The sequence below is a fragment of the Anopheles ziemanni genome, chromosome X (assembly GCF_943734765.1).
Source record: "Anopheles ziemanni chromosome X, idAnoZiCoDA_A2_x.2, whole genome shotgun sequence".
In the NCBI taxonomy this organism is placed as follows: domain Eukaryota; kingdom Metazoa; phylum Arthropoda; class Insecta; order Diptera; family Culicidae; genus Anopheles; species Anopheles ziemanni.
This window is the reverse complement of record NC_080707.1, coordinates 6,664,376-6,683,567: the sequence shown is the minus strand read 5'-3', so window position 1 is coordinate 6,683,567 and position 19,192 is coordinate 6,664,376. Positions and strand designations below refer to the sequence as shown.

Here is a 19,192-nt window from a genome sequence, read left to right as displayed (position 1 = left end):
TAGGATCATTCGAACGATCACTGTACTCGAAGTATGCAATGCATAAATACGCTCAATTGGGCCACAGGATAAGCAATTACTCACCCAATCTAGCATTCCACAGTATTTTTTTTATTTCTTTCCTTTAGCGGTTACATCCCAAATGAGGCTCATCCATGTTTTGCGCATTAGCGCCTGAAGGTATGCAATTGGTGTCAAATGTATTCTTTTCGGACATTACTTTCGAACATTAGTTTTCAAACTGTTGTTTCTGTTAAAAGAAAACGCAATGTAAATTAATCATGCAATGAAGTTTGAGAGTGTTTTAAAGACTACCAGATGGTATGCTACCCTGTAAATGTTGGCGTAGCAATTAAGATCTATTAGATAGCTGAAAGATTGTTTTTGTAAACTATTTGTTAAAACACGACTCATTGAGGTAATGAACCTGTTGAATCTGGAATAAAGAACCTAATATAATATAATACAATATAATCTAAATGGGATTTCGGATTTTGCCTCATTTGGAAGTCTGCCAATCAGGAAAAACAAACATCACATTCATGATGTTCTCTTAACTGTGCATGCACCTACAGCTTTGCAATACTGTAGTTCGTTTTTAAACATAAGTTTCTACGAATGACTAGGACGTTGTTTTAACAATTCTATTTTACAAAACCCGTTACAATACTAACATAACCACCCTTCTTGCAATTAGACCAACTGTACATTATACTCTACAAACAATCTACGGAACAGTATGGTGTGTGCGAGAAATTCTAATTTGCCAGAAAACAATTTACAAAATGTTAGTAACTGTCAACATCACATATTCGATAAGATCGTTAGTGCCAGTAACATTTGAATGCCTTGTTTGACGTTTTTTTTATAACAAGCATATGGATTTATTATGGTTTCCTTACGATCCTTTTCCACAGCAGAAAAAAATGTGTTATACAGGTGAACTTGTTCCTCTTAAAGGTTCTTAACAAATAATGAATTATGACTCCCAACTCATGTTCGCTTTTTTCTCGAGCAGCGCGAAAAATAAAACATCAACAATCATGGTCCCATGGTATAACAATGCAAACCAGGTGTTGTCTATCTAAAATTTTCAGAATAACCGTGTCCCCATATTAAAACGAAGTGAAAGGTAAACAAACGTAAATCAGACAAGCAATACCAAAAAAAAAACTGGAAGATATGGATAAACAAACTGTCTTACTCATGTACGGTTTTCACATAGATGTTAACGAAATAAAGGTAGACAAAAAACTAGGACTCCAATGACAACAGTGTAAGATAAACACCGATTTAACAAAGGGAACGGAAAGAATATTGACTTATGTATGCAGTAACATGAAAAATATAAAAAAAACCTCCCTGGAAGACACTACTGATTAGCTCCATACATCCGCCGAGTATCGCTTCTGGGCTTCCATCTTCTTGATGTATTGCTGCGCTTCGCTTTCACTGAGTCCTCCTTTCGTACGAATTACTTTCGTTAAAATATTACGCACATCTGTTGCCATATTTTTTGCATCACTGTAAAAAGGTATAAAAAAATCATCAGAGAGCATTTCTTTTACACCTTACTACTAAAAGCCTTACCCGCAAATGTAGAAATGTCCTTTGTTTTCTCCTATAACGTCCCATATAAGGTCAATATCTTGCTCTAACAAGTGCGTGACGTATACCTTCTTTTCTTGATCACGTGAAAAAGCAACACGCAAGTTGATGACTCCACGGTCTTGATAACCTTCAAGTTCCTGGTAAAAGAATAAAATAGAATATGAATGTGGGAGCCCATCCAACAACCGTTTGGGGTAGCTAAAGTACTTACTTCTTCATAAATGAAGTCTTCGGAGCGCTTGCGACAACCGAAGTACAGTATCGTTTTGCCTATTTCCTTTCCTTCCTGCTTGCTCAGGTCGCGCTCTTGAATAAAGCCTCGGAATGGCGCAATGCCCGTACCGGGGCCAACCATGATTACTGGCGTTTCCGGTTTCGGCGGTAGTCGGAACTGGCTCTTACGAATAAAGATTGGTACGCGCGGGAGCGGCTCGTCGTTACTGGGATGTTTCTCGGCTAAGAATGTTGTTGCCACACCCTTGTTCGTTCTGCCCGTTTTTGTTTCGTACTTTACCAGGACGGCAGTGACATGGACCGTCGTTGGATGTAGTTTGGACGAGGAAGAAATCGAATAGTAGCGCGGTTGTAATCGAGGAAGCAGTTCACACACATGATCGATCGGTGGGCGACAGGAAGGAATATCTTCCAGCACGTGAACGATATTGCGACAGCTGTCTTGAATCCATTCCTGATATTTGGCCTTGCCTTCGGGAGCCGTGGAGGATATAAAGCGCAAGAACTCTTTGTCCTTTTCCTCCGCACAATATTCAGCCAACTCCTTCAAAATGTGCGTCCTAGGTAACGCAGTGATTTCCAAATAGTGAGTTAGAGCAGTGCGATAGGTAGTTGGGCAAGGGAATGGATGCTTTTTACTGCTATCTGTATCGGTATTGATAAGGGAAAATACCGCGTCGAGGTTGGCATCGCAGAGTTTTCCCAGACGTAGCACCAAGTCATTGTTGTTCACCGGATACATCGCCAAATGGTCACCGGCCTCGTACCGCATTTTCGATCCTTCAATGTCGAACTCAATATGCATGCAAGAGCGTCCGCCTGCTTTGTGTAACTCTCGATTTACTTTCATGGGTGCCAAGAATGGATTTTTAGCATCGAAAGGTGGGCGTTGTGTTTTCAACGAATGCAATCGCGCTACTTCACCGGTGTAAATACGATCAGCACCAACATCTGGTTGCTCTAGCAACCGATACTGACGCATCAAAACATCATCTCCAGTACTTTCAATTCCAAAGTAATCACAGACTGTAGGCCAGAACTTTTCCTTCCATGTTATGAAGTAGTCCTCAATGCTGTTGTGGAAAAAACATAAACAAATGATTGTGAATTACGGATGTTCGCATGTAATGAATGCTGGTTTGATGTACTTACTTGGCATCATCGTCGCCCAGTCCCAGCTCGAACACTCTATTGCCACCAAGCTCTTCTAAACGTTTGTCCACATATATTCCAACCTTGTTGTAGTGTTCGTATGTTTTGTTACCAAGCCCAAATACCTGCGGTAAACAAACGAGTCAGCATATGTAAACAATATTTCAATATTCAAGCAAGAAACAGGTTCTACAGCATGTCGTTATTCGACCAACTCATATTTAGCAGCATCGCATTGCGAAATCGATGATTGTTTTAAATTTCACACCAACCTGTTTGTAGTATTCTTTAAACTGCCCCAAACATTTGAATACTGGCGGTGCAAGCGCATTCTGTATACGTGGTAGCGGTTTAACCAATAAAGAATGGTGCGGGTGTACACAACTTTGGAAAAAAGCACGAATGCCGTACTTGTAGCACACAAGATATGCCATGTTTTGCTTTAAATGCAATCTCTATTTCACGAAAGAGGAGAAAACTTAGATTGACCACAACCACATCGTATGTTTCCTGTTAAGTGGTTTTCTAAGCACTGTTCTTCGCTCATTTCACTTTTCACTTGAAAAAACATTTGGTCCACTGAAGCTAACGTTATTAGAACGTAAATTTTTCACAACAACGGTAAAATTAAAGATGTTTTTTTAACCTTTCCAATCACAAACCGCATGATTTTCCCCTAACCTAAAACCACTGTGTTACATAAGGTAAAGTCATGCAGCATTTGACATTGCACGGCACGTCATGTTTGACGTGTAGCTAACAAGATCAATATAGCTGTAAAGATGAACACAACATATAAGGTTTTTCTATGAAATATTAAAACATTCTTTTCATGATTCCAATCTTTAAGATCATTACCTCGTATTAACTTTGCTGTTATTAGCAAAAAAAAATGTTAAAAATGGAATGATGATGGGCAATGATTGCCATCGATTTGCCAAAGGTTGCTACAATGAAACAATACAACAAATAAAACGTAATCAATGCCACATGCAGAAATTCAAGCACGTAAAAACAGAGCAGTTCTTTTGTTTCGTGGTCGATTTTGAAGGACTTGTTACTGATAAAGATTTTTTTTTCAAATCGTACATGGGCATTTTCTTGTGTATGAAGCAGGTTAAAATTAGGTCACTCGGCGCCATCGCAATGATGGTGCAAAAGTGCACAAAGAAATAATGTTCCCAATCAACGGAAAGCTGGACATTTGGGTGGGCTTCCTCTGTATTTGTTCGGTTAACACATTGAGGAAGATTATTTAGATATTCAAAATCATTTTTCTAACGATTCATGAAGCATTTTACCATCGTGACAAACACGCAGTAGTTCGTCTGATAATTTACTGTTCGTGCAATAAATGGAAGATTGATTCAAGGAGTAATTAAATCCCATCCTTTTCATGCTGTGCTGTACACATCTAAATTCATTATAATTTCAAACAAATTCAGAGTACTGAAAATCGATCGTAGATTGAAGCCACCAAGGGATCAAGATAACCATCTACAGCATTGTAGGATGGCTGCACTTAAATGACCGGCGAAGGCTGTTCTGCACGTGTGTATAATTCACCAAGGGCAATCACCAGAGTCTTTAACTATTTGCAGCCTGTTTAACCGGGGCTTCATCACGGCCCTTGGTTTGCCAGCACCATGCGTTTGCTTCGTGCTACATGTCGCTCAGCACGTAACCGACCTGCAGCGTGTTACGAAGAGACCTGTTTAATTATCATTGCATGTGTACATGATCTCATGGACAGTTTTAGGATACTAGAATGTTAACGCATAATATAGTTCGTGTGCTTTGGGTATTTGGCTTTGGGTACATGCTAAATATGGATCTTTCCTGTATCAATAGAGTCGGTATGGCCGTATTTTTGCGTTTGAATGCCCCGCGATTACACCCGATTGATCGCGTGGCCGGAATTCAACATCCAGTGTCAGTTATGCCCCGGAAAAGTAATATGCAACGCATTCAACGGATACTTATCTCAAGGGACCTTGATTGCTATCATTTACGCACTACAAAAAAGGTGGCCCTCTCCTCTCACAATGAGATTTTCAAATGTCTAACAAATTCACCATGACGTTTGCTTTTCAGCACTGTTGCGTTAGGCAACCTTGGAAAGATAAGGTTTAGATCACATGAATTACATAATAAGGAAATTGGTCGAATAAAACATGAAAAACATATAGGGAAATTGTACGCATTAATGTGAAACATACCGCATAGTTCAATCCAGTAAAATCCACTTCATTGTTTTGGATCCAATCGTAAAATTCCATACAGTTATCGGTTGGGTCACCCTCGCCGTAGGTCGCTAAACAAAACACCGCAAGGGACTTGTCAATGTTTTTCAACATCAGCAACTCCTCCTGTAGAAAACAAATACATAGTACGACCATTGGTGCATGTTTTTGGTGATATAAATAATTAACACTTACCATATTGCACTCTTCAGGGTCGGCTACCATACCCTTCATCTGATAACGTATTCCTTCTTTCGCAAGTCGTCCCGCGAACTCTTCTGCTGTTCCTGTTTGCGAACCATAAAATACGACTAAACGACGGCCGGAGGATTGCAGCTTCTTGATGAATGAGTTTTCCACCATTGTCATTGTGCTAACCGTTGTAGGTCTGTTTAAAATGAATTAATGATAAATTTAGAAATATAATAGCAAGTTTGCACGAGCGACTCAGAACTTCCTATCATGGCACAAAGCTTGCATGCACGTGAAAATTCATTATCAGCTGATTGTACTTACTGGATTGAATACGATTTGAACTGACTTGCTTGATTATCTTTCTTTCGATTTCTCAAAAGGTACCAAGCTGCGCCTGCAACCAGACTAGCAAGCAAAACCATATCTAATGGTCCGAGAAACGGCTCATCATTGCCATTTCCGGCTGGCACCTGGGATTCAACTTGGTCGGCCATAGTTGCTTCGATGTGTATGCCTCAACACCACGCACTACCAGTGAAGATTTGAAAACAGAGAAAAGAAGAATTACATTATCAGCATTATATTCGGTTCTTCGTTAAACTCAATATTATAATTTTAGAGCTTGCCACATCGTGGGCAAAGTGCACGGGAAAAATATCTGTCGTGAACGAATTGCGCAAATTAATTTCCAATGATGTTGTACAGGAACGTATTTGATTGAAAGTATCCATTTGGCATGGATGAACGGTTGCTCAATGGTATTATTTCTCCACACAAATAGTATTAAGAAACTGCACAACTCTGATCTCCGGTTGATAGAATGTCTACATGTTATTTCTCGGATGAATTCAAAATAAGTTGTGGATTGTGTGTGCAGCTTTACGTTTAGCTCAACGTTGGCATTGGGCTTATGACTGGATCTGTTCTGCGTGCAGAATTATTATTCGGTGGAGCACTGTAACAACACTTAAATGATTTCGACCTTTGCTCAATTTGAATGACTTCTGATAACGTTCTCTGCGATCAGAACTGTCCTCCGATTGCAAACTGACGATGATAAACAACTGTTGAGTGCGCCGAAATGGTACAACTAATTTCATCATGCTCAGAAATATTCCCATTTCTAGTGACCATACCCCTTCCAGTGGTACCCTTAACCAATACCAACCAGGTAGAACCTTGTTATCGAAGCAATATAAAATTGCAAATCATCTCCTTATTTTTCCAGGCACTATCGTCGTTCAGCGGTGAGGTTTCTTGCACGCAAACATACTCGGTTACCCTGTAATTTGTCTTACATTAATGAATGACGTCGAATGTGACGTCAGATGCCGAAGGCCACGACGGTTAAATAGGCACGGTGGTTTAGCAGCGTTGCGAAGTAATTTACGCAAATGGATACACGAGGAGAAGGAACTTTCCAGTAAGAGTTTTGTAACCTTACGCCGCTATAACCGCTAGACACGAGGACGGTGGAATTGACTTAGAAACGATTAACCTGAGGCAGTTTTCCCTAGATCCTAGTTGTTTATAATGAAACGAGGCTTCTTGAAACGAAACGACATCAACTACATCGCACATCGATCCAAAACGAACCAGTATCGTGATATATTATCAATTGAGCAAATAAGAATGACACAGCAATTCTTACATTTTTTCGCAACTCGGCACCAACGTCAAACTTCAAGTGATAATCTCTAAACCCAGTTGGTGTTCAATGCGAACGCTCGAATCCCGGTTTGAGGCTTTCACTTCAAGTGCGACTGACACGGATGAACACTGAAACTTAACTAACCTGTGTGTTTCGCCTTAACGCAGACGGCGCCGTCAGCATATATGTGAGATTGTATGCTCAACCAAAAATGGTTGTACTCTTCACTTTACGCACACGCAGCTTTCGACGGCGGCTCTATGCCACAAGTGCTTTTATGCTGTTGCTACGCACATGTGTGTTGGGTCGTGATGCGCAGTCCGCTTCCACTAGCACCAAGCAACCTCACCGAACATACTGGAAACAGTTTTTGGAAGGCAAGAGCTACTTTATACCTCGTTCACACAACTTCCAATCGACAATCTACAACCTGCCCAAAGGCACCACGGAAGTGAATCGTTTCAAACAGAACGTAGAGTTAAATACGTGCTTTTTTGCATACTATTCAACGACAATTTGTTTACAAATCTTTTGCAAGCGTTAAAAAGTTTTCTCGGAAGCAAAATAAACTCCCACTGAGTTATTTTTTAAAGAAATTGCTACCTGGCAAGGCGATCAGTCAATTCCCAGTTGGCCAGTTTGTACATATATGCTAGCTGTCAAACTAACAAGGCTGTTTTTCATTCCGTGGCCTCATCTGCAAGGTCAATGCAATATGCCAGGTAAGTTTATGACGAAAAATACCTGGAAATTTATTAGGGCTTCAGGGATACGGCCTCGTGGGTTCGAATCCCAAACGAAACCGGGCCCTCCCCGGTATGAGCAGATTGACTGATCCACGTACACAAACGAAGACGAAGAAGATATGGCACGTGTCGACGGCTGACATTTGGAAAGCAAAAAACACAATTTTCCTGTTTTCTTCATTCCTTTTTTGAATATTAGACGCGCACTTTTGTCTCGCCTAAATTAGGCGTATCTGTTTTAGCACCTCAACGTTTTTTTGGTATGTCATAGTTAGTAAAAAAGATTGCCTGTGAAATTGTATAAAAACAACGCTACCTGTTGAGAAACACGACCAAAACCAAGTGCCAAGTTAAGCACGTCCACATCTAGATGCACCGAATGGTCAAATCATGATATTTAGTATATTTCGATAATCCAATCGGATTCATATTGAAATCTTCAAAGACGAGATCAAATAATCTGATCGAAGTTTTCTTTTACCTTCCTTTATTGGCAATTACGATCAAAAATTGCTTGCCAATGGACGTTTTGACATTGCTGCTGGCTGATGCACCGCGCACGTGTGGACCCAGCTTGAGTCTTTTCTTATGCTTTATGCTGTCAAATATGGAAAACACAGTGAAAAATGAAAACATTAATGTTATGCCGCAAACACTGGTTGAAATTGAATATTGGTGAGTTAAAAGATAAAACTTACATTAAAGGATCTTTAAGTCTATTTATACTTTTCCATTTCTACACAATATCCCGATAGTAACATCTGCAATTCGAAGCCACAGTGTCTAGAGCTCGCAAGCATCATTCGTGAGCGAATACCAGATGCGGAAGTCGTTTGCCGTTCCGGAAGACGGGGCTCGTTTGAAGTGCAGATAAACGATACATTGGTGCACTCGAAGCTTAGCTCGCTCGCTTTCCCAGACTATGAGCAGGTTGTGAAAAACGTTCAGAACGCCAAAGAAGGTCGTCCAGTGCATACTGTTGCCCAGCAACCAATCACCGATTGCGTAGTACAGTAATACGATATGCAATAGCACTGAAGCAACGACAATGCATTAAATGCATGTACCTACCAGATAGTAAGGTAGAAATTGTTACCGTTAGTTGAATTTTTACAATAAATTAAATATTTACTGATACAAAACAGCCAAACGAAATCTAACACAAACGTAACAGAACGAGGGTGGCGAAATTAATTTGCTGTTTTATTAAACCTGTTACCTTTTATCGCAGGTAAGTAACATATCTAGCTAAAGCTTCGCAAAACCTACCCTCTAAATTTAAATATTTCTATAAGTCTTAAATGCCCTGTCGTAGTTAATCTTTTTAACGCGGTGAGAACTTGTTGTATTGAAATAATAATGCAGTCAGTCGGTAATTTATTTTAAGTGTATATTTATGTTTATTATCCAACATCATGGTACAACCAATGTTGATTGTTAATTGTCACTACTCTTAAAACGTCTCCTGGTAATCTTGATCTGCGTGATTGGTACTAAATGGTAACGAGGTGAAGATAAAACTGCTGCAACGATCGTTCGTATTTAATGTAGTGAGTGCTTTGCGTTTATTCACAGCGATGAATCCTAGTATTTTGGTAGACGTCCAGTTCGCCGTTATAATGACACCTTGTACTTTAATAGAAATCAGTTAACGAACTGAGCTGGATGTACAAGACTCTATAATTTAGGATTATTGCTCTTCAAATGCTATGTCCGGATCGGGAAATGCTTAAGGGAGTGATAAGGAAAACCAAAACACAAAATTACTCGAAAACTGTTTGGTTCGGTAACTAGTTGTTGCTGTATTCTAGGATTATTACATGCTTATAGTCTTCCATCGGATGACGGGTTTATGTAGAAGCTTTGGTGCTTTTAAAACCTAATAAAAAAGGCACATATTGGTTGGCGTGCAATCGATTGCGTTGAACGAGCCAATAGACCAACAAAAATAGACAAAAGCCACATATTTTACAAATACAAAACATAATAAACGACTGAAAAAAAATGCTTATACGTGGTGGGTGGAGGGAGGGCGGCTTTTTGGGGGGTGCTTCCTCGCGCCAGTGCACTATCATTCCTAATTTTACTCCTTGCTGCGAGAGCGCAGCCACAGGCAAAACAAGGCACCGAGACGGAAGAGTACGATGAGTGCGAACAGGCAGATGATGTCGACCGTGAAGTCTTCTACGCGGAAGTTAAATGTCTCGAGGATGATCTCACCCGACCTTGGGCAGGTTACGTTGGCGCGGGTGCAAGCGATATCACCGTCGACAATCGTGCTCCACTGGTTGATTAGCAGCGCCTCGTTGGCGTACCGGAACCAGGAGAGGTAGGACAGATACTTGAAGTACGACGGAACCGACGCGGAGTTGAGAAAGAAACCGCCGAAGATAAGGAACGGAATGACCACCGGTGGCCCAACGGAGAGCGCCATCGAGATGGATGAGCTGGCGCAGGATATGAGGTAGCCGAAGGAGGTGGACACGTTCGCAACGAGCGTCACGATGAAGAGCGTTGTCAAGTAGTGGGTGGCTCCCGCCTTCAGCCCGATCATCGGGTAGGTGATCGAGGTAAAGACGAACGGGACGGCAATGAACAGCGGCAGCTCGGCGATCGTCTTGCCGAGGAAGTAGGTATCGACGCGATACAGACGGGAACGCTTTTCTCGCAGGAACACTGGCAGCTCGGCGGAGAACACATTGATAACGGCAAACACGTTCTGGAAGGTCATGTTGGTGAGGAACAGGAAGAGCGAGCCGTTGATGTTCATCACGCCGTCCTGGTCGAGTACCTGGCCAAAGTAGATCGATCCGATGAGGGTGGCCACCATCTGAAACAAGATCAAACATGAGTCACAAGTCACCCACTGCTCACGATGATGCCGTATCACCTACCGCCGTCTGCAACAGGCGCACTTTAACCAGCATCGGGTCCTTCAGCACGCTCAGCCACGATCGCCAGAGAATGCAGTAGAACTGGGTCCACCAGCTCGAACGGTAGCCGGTACTACCGACGCCCTCAGCCGGTCCCAGGAAGTACGGCTCATCGGAGCCCGTCTTACCCGACACCGCCGAAGCCGTCTCGAGCACGTCGCGTGCGATCGGGCTGACCGCGAACGAGTCGCAGATCTTTTTGATCGTTTCCCGGCACTCAACCTCCTTGGCCGGAGCGATCGCCAGCATCTGTACGTAGAAGTCCGCTGGATTGTAGTTCGGTGGGCACGGAATGCCGAGTCTGTGCGCGAGAGAAAGCTGTTGAACGAAGGATGCGCCAAGGATGGACGGAGGCAGGACAACTTACTGGGAGAAAAACTCTGCCGATTGGTAGGGCGAGCCGAGGAACGCCACCCGGCCCTCCGCCACCAGCAGTATCTTGTCGAACAGGCAGTACAGCTCCGACGACGGCTGGTGAATGGTGAGGATGATCGTCTTGCCCTTCATCGCCATCCCCTTCAGCACCTGCAGCACACTGTGGGCCATGAAGGAGTCCAATCCGGACGTCGGTTCGTCGCACAGCAGCAGATGTGGATCGGTGAGCGTTTCGGAGGCGAACGCGAGCCGCTTGCGCTCCCCACCCGACAGTCCCTTGATGCGGCCGGGCGCACCGATGATGGTGTCGGCGCATTTGACCAGCGACAGCTCCTGCAGCACCTCCTGCACTCGGTGCTGTTTCACGCTGGCCGGCACGTCCCGTCCCATGCGCAGCAGGGCCTGGAAGACCAGATGCTCGCGCGTCGTCAGCGACGGGATGAACAGATCGTCCTGCTGCACGTACGCACACCGCGCCCGCAGCTGCTCCGCGTTCACCGGCACCCCGTTGAGGGCACGGACGGCGATTGGCGAGATTTTCACGCCCGGCGGCGAGCGGAAGGCGAGCGCGTTCAGCAGCGTCGTCTTGCCCGCCCCGGAACTGCCCATCACGGCCAGCAGCTCGCCGCTCCGGGCGACACCGGTCACATTCTTCAGCAGGTGCTTCCGCGGGTTGAAGTCCCGGCGCTGGCGCGAGGTGAAGCAGTGGCGCAGCCGGCTGCAGAACGGCTCGCGCGATTTCGTGTCGGTCGGCGCCTCGCCGAACACGTCTATCTCCTTCCAGGTGTACGTGAGCCGCTCGTGCTGCGGTATCTGACCTTTCACCGAGCCGTAGCTCTTCGGCTTCCACACCTGTATCAGCGTCGCCTTATCGTTCGTCAGCGTTGTGTTGATGCCATCGTCTTCCAACGATTGGTCCTGGTAGCTGCTCGTGCTGTAGCGCTGTATGGGTGTAGAAGAAGCAAGCAAGAATCTGCCGTTAACGCGAGTGCAATCCAGTCGCGGCACAATATCATTGAGCCACTGTCAACCACTCCCTTGTCCTCCTTTCCTCCTCGAAAAGGGAAGAGCCAGGATGCGGGCTAGTACGAACTGGTTGAGCGTGACAAAGTAAGGCTCAAGCGTGGCACAGGAAAGGGGAATCGGAAGTAGCAAATAGGGACAGGTTTGGGGTTTTCCTCCCCCCCCCCAGCTGCCAGAGTACGGCACGCGTCACAATTACGTATGAGGTGACAGGAAAGTAATAATTTGTCGACTCGCAGCTCAACCTCCACGTGCACTCGTAGATCTCGCGCTGCCTCCAAGCGAGTTGGCCCCCACCCCGGGGACAGGCGGAGTTGGACACGAAATAGTCGAAAAGGATCAACCCAGCCAAGCCAGTCACGACACGTGTGCAGACAGAGAAAGAGAAAAACATAGAAAGATCTACCATTACATTCGATCGTACGAGCGCAGAGTGTTTTTCGTCGGGTTCCTTCGGGAGCTATTTGGGCAACGTTGGGCAACCGCTACGGCTTGGTTGCATTTGATTCACGCCGAGTCGAACGGTTGTCATATAACGCGCCCGATAAGGTAATGAATGAGGAGCCAGCGAGAGGGAAAAAAAGGCTCTCTTTAATCTTTTAGAACCTTTTTTACTGCTGTAGTCTAATTAATGGCTGTGCATAATAATGAACAGCTAACGTTCCCTTGGCAGCAGGACTTCCTGCTTTAGCCTGCCGATAGTGACTGCTTGATGGTTTTTTTTCCAAACCATCGTAACTTCGGCCGAAGAACGAGTGTTCACATGTTCACTGCTTCCCCCCCTTTGAAACCTTAAATCAATCGAAAAGAAAAGGAACTCAATGACAAACCTCACCAGAGAAGATGAGAATTCCATTGGAATGTATGCTTGAAACCGCTAATCTATCTTCCCCCATCAAAACTTTACACTTTCCTCGTCGTCTGTGTACTTCTTTTATTTTCATTTTAATGCGTTAGTTAATCGAGTGTGAAAAGTGTATTATTTTTCTTGTATACTTTCGAATGTAATTAAGATTTTCGGCAATGTGTTTCGTTAATTTACTTTTTTTGTAATAAAAGAAAAAGGAATATTCTACAGTACACAGTATGTTACAATAAATTGATAACAATCTACCGTATAAAAGCATTTCATCCGTACGGAAAACGAGTAATGAGAAAAAAAGGAAACGAGGTTGATTTTTCTACGAGCATTGCTTTGCCGAGCTTGCAATTTGGTAGCTCATTATGCTGGCAATCACCTAGACAGCGAGTCTCGATCTTCCAATCGCTAGCCTGACTCATCTAAAAAATATTCAATTTTCGATCCTCGCTGAAGGAAAGTGATCTTTTCTTTTTTATAAAGCATGACGCTACCGAAACATTACCAGTTTCTCTAACTTTAACCAAACTTTTAAATATAATGGATCTCTGGAATATGTAATAACAGTCACTTTAAGAGTTTTAAAATGGTTCACTTTAGTCACCCCGAACCAATAGCCCGAACCAGTCGTCTTGACCTACAGACATTTCCAGTAGTCCTTCGAATGCTGCACTTGTTCGGTAAATTTGATATGCTTTAGCAAAAAAAAAAAAAGTAAAACAACCACAACAAAATCAGCAACGACAAACGTTGCAAAAATATGGCATTGGTTTGGGTGGAAACCACAAAAAAAAAATAAGCGGTGCATTCCACCAGCATTCCGAGCGGGCAGCAAGCAAATAAGAGGGCAGCACATTGCGGTTTTCGTTCAATACTACTCCGGGTGCTTCTCGTCCCACCGGGTGGCTTTACATTAATGCTGCCAGGTGCAGTCGGCGAAATGATTCGCGAATGCCCTGGTAGCATACGACTTAATTAAACAAATTTGTTTTTTACTTGGTCCGTTCGTCGATAGACTATCCACGTACCGGTTTGAAAGAAACGTCTTGTCTTAAACGCAAACCACTGTGAGCAAAAATGGTACAGTGAAGCTAACAGGAAAGCCCAAAACATACGCAGCGAAGCACATGCTCTCATGTCAACTCAAACTCAACACCAACCACGACCAGAATCTCTATTGGTTTAACATGGTTGTCTTTGTCGGCAACGAAATCGGGTTTGAGGCCGCTGGCAGCGAGGCGGCAGTGTGGGAAAACCTACACCGGCTGGACCCGTCCGCAAAGGAAAACATACAAACTCTATCGGGCTGCAAGAACTACGCCGGCACCGTGTTTCACCGCTGTGTGCCTTCCTAGCATAGGTGCCTTCCGTCGCTTGGGGTGTGAATTCGCCTAACCGGAGTTTCCACTTTCATGACGATGTTTTCTGTCTGGTGGCTGTCCCCCTACGCCGTCTGCGTGTGTTAGCTCACTCGATCAGCTTTGTCCGGGGTCGTCGGAACTGGACATCGATGCGGCCGTTCACGCCGTTTGGGGGGATTACTGTACTGCTTCCTGTCTATGAAGTCACCGCACCATTGCCGCATACGAAATGTTACAGTGGCGGAATGAATCCAATCGATAACCGTCGTTTGCTCATTATCTTTTCCTCCATTCGTCTCTGGAAAATCAGTGGAAGATGTTCATGCGTGTGTCCCAACTGATTAAATCTAGCGCCAACCACGAACGCTTATCAGTTTCTTAAGAGATTGGTAAGTCCCAGTGCTGGAGTTTTTCAAATAATTCTTAAGCCATTGCCAACTCACGAACATGTTTCTATCAAATTGCGTTGGCTACCATGCATCATTACAACCACTCCTTTGGGAGCTGATGAAAAACAACGTACATATGCACAAATGAAAGGTAAACCATTTTGATTGTTGGTCAAGAGTTTGGAAACAATATTCTCACACGAATACGTTCGCATCAAAATATGTTTATTTGTTCCTTACTCGACCAAGAAGAATCCAACCCAACAGTGGTGCCTGTAATCAGAGTTCAAAACAACGACTGAGTACACTTTTGACCTTACGGGCTACTGGGACTGCATCGCTATCATTCTTCGCTTTGTATGTGCCAGAGCGCTAACCTACCCTAACGTACAAGACTAGAACAGTCGAGTTGTGAGTTTAGGACAAGGTGTCATCTATCAAAGTGGTACGATCCTCTGCTGTGGTTATTCCTAACACGGAATACCACTCGAATAGGTGAGATAAAACTATTTTTGCAAACTGTACAACTACAGCCACTCCGTTTGACACACAGTCACGAAAAGTGATTCTGGTTCTGTAATTGCCCAACTGACTGAACGTTATTTATTATCCTGTTCGTCAGAATTTCGAAAAAAGCCAGTACTCCCCTACTTAAATTTTAGTTCATTTCAAATACAGCAACTTACATGACCTGTTAATAGCACATTCAAAGTAGGCGCTGTAACGCTACCCTCCCCCGGTCGAAACTATAACAGCCCGATACGCGTGACATCTTCGGTTTGCCGGTGTTGTTGGGCTTCGTTATGCCTCAACGCACACCGTACCGCTTGGAAACCGACGCATCGGTATGGCAGCGAAAACGAAAGTCGGTCGAACAACAAGTCGGAGGGTGCTTGAGCCTTCCTGCGCTAGTTTAGTTTATAAAAAAAAACGGATGTACCTCAGAAAACTACCGGAAACGATCTGACTAATGGGTTTTACTAAGAATGTAGTTAGGAAATAAACGAATGCCTCACTCTGGTACGGATTTACGGTATTGTTTTACATGGTTTGTTCAATTTCATTTCTGAAATTCATCCATATATTCAGACTACAATTTCACCGTATGCTAAATTTTCTCCTTAACTCCAACAACTATTATTATGACTTCATAATACTTCTTGGGGATCAGTAACATCCAATACATTTTACAGCATGCGGTTTGTAAGTTACATCAATCCACTTCTCAATTTCGAACCGGACATATTTTACCTGCTGCTATCAAAACGAGAATGCTTGTGAACCTCGGACTTACCCGACTGGAGCTGATAGTGGATTTATTCTCTCCATCCCCGTACTGGTCATCGGTATTGATTGTCATGGTATTATTGCTGCTTGATTCCGGCTGTCTTAACGTAAGATATGATTTCCACGATGACTGACTCGTTTGCCACGGAGCTACAAGTCGCTTTTTAACCTTGTAGCGCTTCGGTTATGAACCGCAGAGGTGAACGAATCTTCTGTTGGAAATATGTTGTTGCTTCTGCACTGTTCCCTGCAGCTCTGAACTAGAGGCTGTGCGTCTCAAACCGTTGCGTTTTCTGCAATAGATTGTTCGAACCGATCCGGCTGCAATTCAACACTGGAAGTAAAAGACACACAACATTTGTTATTGCACTGTGCTACAGTAGCGGCTTATACCATCATGAAACAAGTGTAGATTCATTCCCATCTTCACTTCTTCAGGCCCTGACCACCCAGACTCTTGTGTATTTCTTTGCGCGATTCCTCTTATGTGCGCTCGCTATAGCCCAGGTCCGTTATCACCCTCAGTGCTTTCCGAGTGTTTTCTGGTCGGCTCATTAACCTTGTTAAAAATCCAAAGGCTTGATTCTAGTTTATTTCGATCCAAGCGCGCCCATCAGCTTGAGTCACATGTTGTTTACAGTTTGATTTGAACTCTACCTCAACATCAAAAATGTTCTGCCACGCTGGTTTTGACAATGAAGAGAACATGGCCATTGGTACTACGGATTCCCTGCATTTGGTATATGGCTTCATTTTATCATTAATTCACAGCGCTTTTCACGTTGTTCCGATCATTTTTACTTTAAATAATCGCACTTGTCTCAATCTCTATTGCACGTTCAATCGCAAAAGTTTTGTTCTATTTTTCTTAATTCAAGATGATCGTAAATTAATGATTAATTGAAAAAAACCAAGACCTCATTTCTTGCGCCCGTTCGCGTGGTCAACATTCTATTCCTTTTAACAATCCACCGCTTCATCATGCCCGCCCAACATGACAGCACTCTTCTTACAACTTTGTTTCACAATCAGCATTAACTTACTTCTAACCAAGCCTTAAAAAAAGGTTTGTTTTTTTAGTGTTCGCTTCATTTGCGATTGAAGCTGCATTTAATTCGAACTCGAGTTCCGATTAGTTTTGTCGTGGTCTTCGTTTTTTGTAATTAACTCTCTGCTTTTACGTTTTATGAAATCCGTGTTGGTACGCTACTGTAATCGAATCCAAAACGACAGCAAAAACATAAGTCAAATAACACGATGTCTGCACTGCTTCAATTGACATTCCAATGCGCGAATTGACGAAGAAAAGTGAAATTGAACAGTTTGTGAACAGAGACGTTTGGTGTTTTCATTCGTTTGAAAAGTTGTACAATATAGAAAACAACTATACCATGTATTCTTTTACGTTGTTGGAAGCATTTTGCATTAATGAACCTATTATTGGACCACTTTTACTAAAATTTACACACTGGAGGAAAACATCGTTAAGACCGAGAAGCTTAGAAGCGTACACCTTCAAGAGACCTAAGAAATAAAATTTCCTTTGAATTTGAAGTAAAGTTGGGGTGTAACCTTATTGTGTATTGACGCGTCACGATTATTGTATAAATTGTGTAACTAAATATTCTCTGAAGCTAGGGAAGCCTTGAACATGCAATCTCTTGTCGCGCCTGCAAGAGCTTACAACTTTGTTTGTTTGAACGCAACTACCTGGGTAGAAAATGGAGTAAGGTTCATTTTTACAAAAGCGACATGTTTTCACTCAGAACCTCTAAATAGCCTTAACGACTTGTTAAAGCACAGTTCGACAGATTCTGGCGTTCAGGCTTCGATTTCTTTATGTAGGGGGAACATTTTTCTACCATAAAACCATTCACATTTACCTTAACAGTACTTATTGCATGCCTTGCAATCAATTTCATAATACTCTCCGGAATTTTGTAATCCCTGGCAAAAAGGTTATGCGATCGGGAAAAAATTTCAATGGTTTTTTTCTAATTTATTTTGTTAACTGCCTATTAAAAAAAATGAAGAACCAAACATTTCGCGATAAGAGCATGCGATACTGATTTTGTCTACTTTTTAGTCCTAGTTTCTACTTTCTTTTTTTTCTCGAAGTCATCGGATCGTAGACATTTTTAATTATCTCTCGACATCCTCTTTCTCTCTTTGCTTCACTTGCAGGTTGATTGGTTGAGTTGTATCGCCTACGGTACCAACAATCATGGTGGAAGATGAAATGATTTCAATCGATCGTTTGATTGGATGACGTTTTCTAAGCACAGTTTCCGAGGACATGTTCAATGTTCCTCATATCCTTGAAGCTGGACGGGTCTCCCGCATCGTGTAATCTATATGTCGTAGTGTTTTTTACAATGGTTCTGCACTTTAACAAAATTTTCCGATGCGTAAAATGCTTTGGTAGACGAAAGATTTTTTTTCTTTTGTCGAGTCTTTGATATGTTGGAGTGCTTGCACTCGAATACACTCACATGTTCGGTATAACGTTCGCTTCAGAACTGTACTATTTAGATGTAATTATATTATATGCTTTTGATAAACCCTTACACAACATTAAATCAATCTAGTTTTTAATGTGATCCACTCTTTCACGCACTTACACTCGAGGGTCGCAGGCTACTTAGACTAATTCGTTCTCGGTTCGTCAAACGCGCGAAAGGAGTTCGTCGAAGGACAGGCTTTTGCGATACACACGGCTCCTGCGGTCAGTACACACTACCACTCCTGCCAACGATCTATTCAAAACTGAACGCAGATTGCCCGAGCGCCGGGAAGGAAACTGAGCATGGGATCGATAGATCGACAGCATGGGCTGTTTGTGTGATGACGGAGGCCAGATAACGTAAAAGGAACAGTACAGAAGCTCACGCATACAGCAGTATAGTATTACGTCCGTCCTAACTCTTAAAGGCAAATGTAGGTAGAAAATAATTTTCGTGTCAATCGCTCAAAGTGAATTTATTATTGCAGGAAAAGGAACTAATTTTGGATTGCAAAAATTCAAATTTAATACAAAAACCACGTACTAGTTTATGATCGTTTCTTTTGAAACGGGGGAATCAGGTCATCCACACAGTTCTTCCTTTATCTCAATTCTTTCTTATTCAACTAA

At 42.9% G+C, this 19,192-nt stretch overlaps 3 protein-coding genes across 3 annotated transcripts; 1 reads left to right on the top strand and 2 right to left on the bottom strand.

The window, feature by feature from the left end:
• Nucleotides 1-869: 869 nt before the first annotated feature.
• Nucleotides 870-7,215, bottom strand: LOC131290481 (NADPH--cytochrome P450 reductase). The gene is made up of 8 exons (XM_058319629.1): nt 7,087-7,215; nt 5,757-5,963; nt 5,436-5,628; nt 5,217-5,366; nt 2,998-3,122; nt 1,823-2,918; nt 1,591-1,748; nt 870-1,524 (listed from the first exon to the last, which is right to left on the bottom strand). The coding sequence occupies exons 2-8, from the start codon at nt 5,927-5,929 to the stop codon at nt 1,380-1,382; spliced, it is 2,040 nt and encodes a 679-aa protein (XP_058175612.1). The 5' UTR covers nt 5,930-5,963; nt 7,087-7,215; the 3' UTR covers nt 870-1,379.
• Nucleotides 7,216-8,446: 1,231 nt separating this feature from the next.
• On the top strand, nt 8,447-8,915 carry LOC131291234 (migration and invasion enhancer 1). Its single transcript, XM_058320420.1, has 2 exons — nt 8,447-8,507; nt 8,588-8,915. Exons 1-2 carry the CDS (start codon nt 8,476-8,478, stop codon nt 8,847-8,849), a joined length of 294 nt encoding a protein of 97 aa, XP_058176403.1. The 5' UTR covers nt 8,447-8,475; the 3' UTR covers nt 8,850-8,915.
• A 961-nt stretch (nt 8,916-9,876) lies between these two features.
• Nucleotides 9,877-18,816, bottom strand: LOC131290926 (protein white). The gene is made up of 5 exons (XM_058320113.1): nt 18,681-18,816; nt 16,067-16,393; nt 11,133-12,082; nt 10,727-11,066; nt 9,877-10,662 (listed from the first exon to the last, which is right to left on the bottom strand). Exons 2-5 carry the CDS (start codon nt 16,130-16,132, stop codon nt 9,916-9,918), a joined length of 2,103 nt encoding a protein of 700 aa, XP_058176096.1. The 5' UTR covers nt 16,133-16,393; nt 18,681-18,816; the 3' UTR covers nt 9,877-9,915.
• Nucleotides 18,817-19,192: the final 376 nt, after the last annotated feature.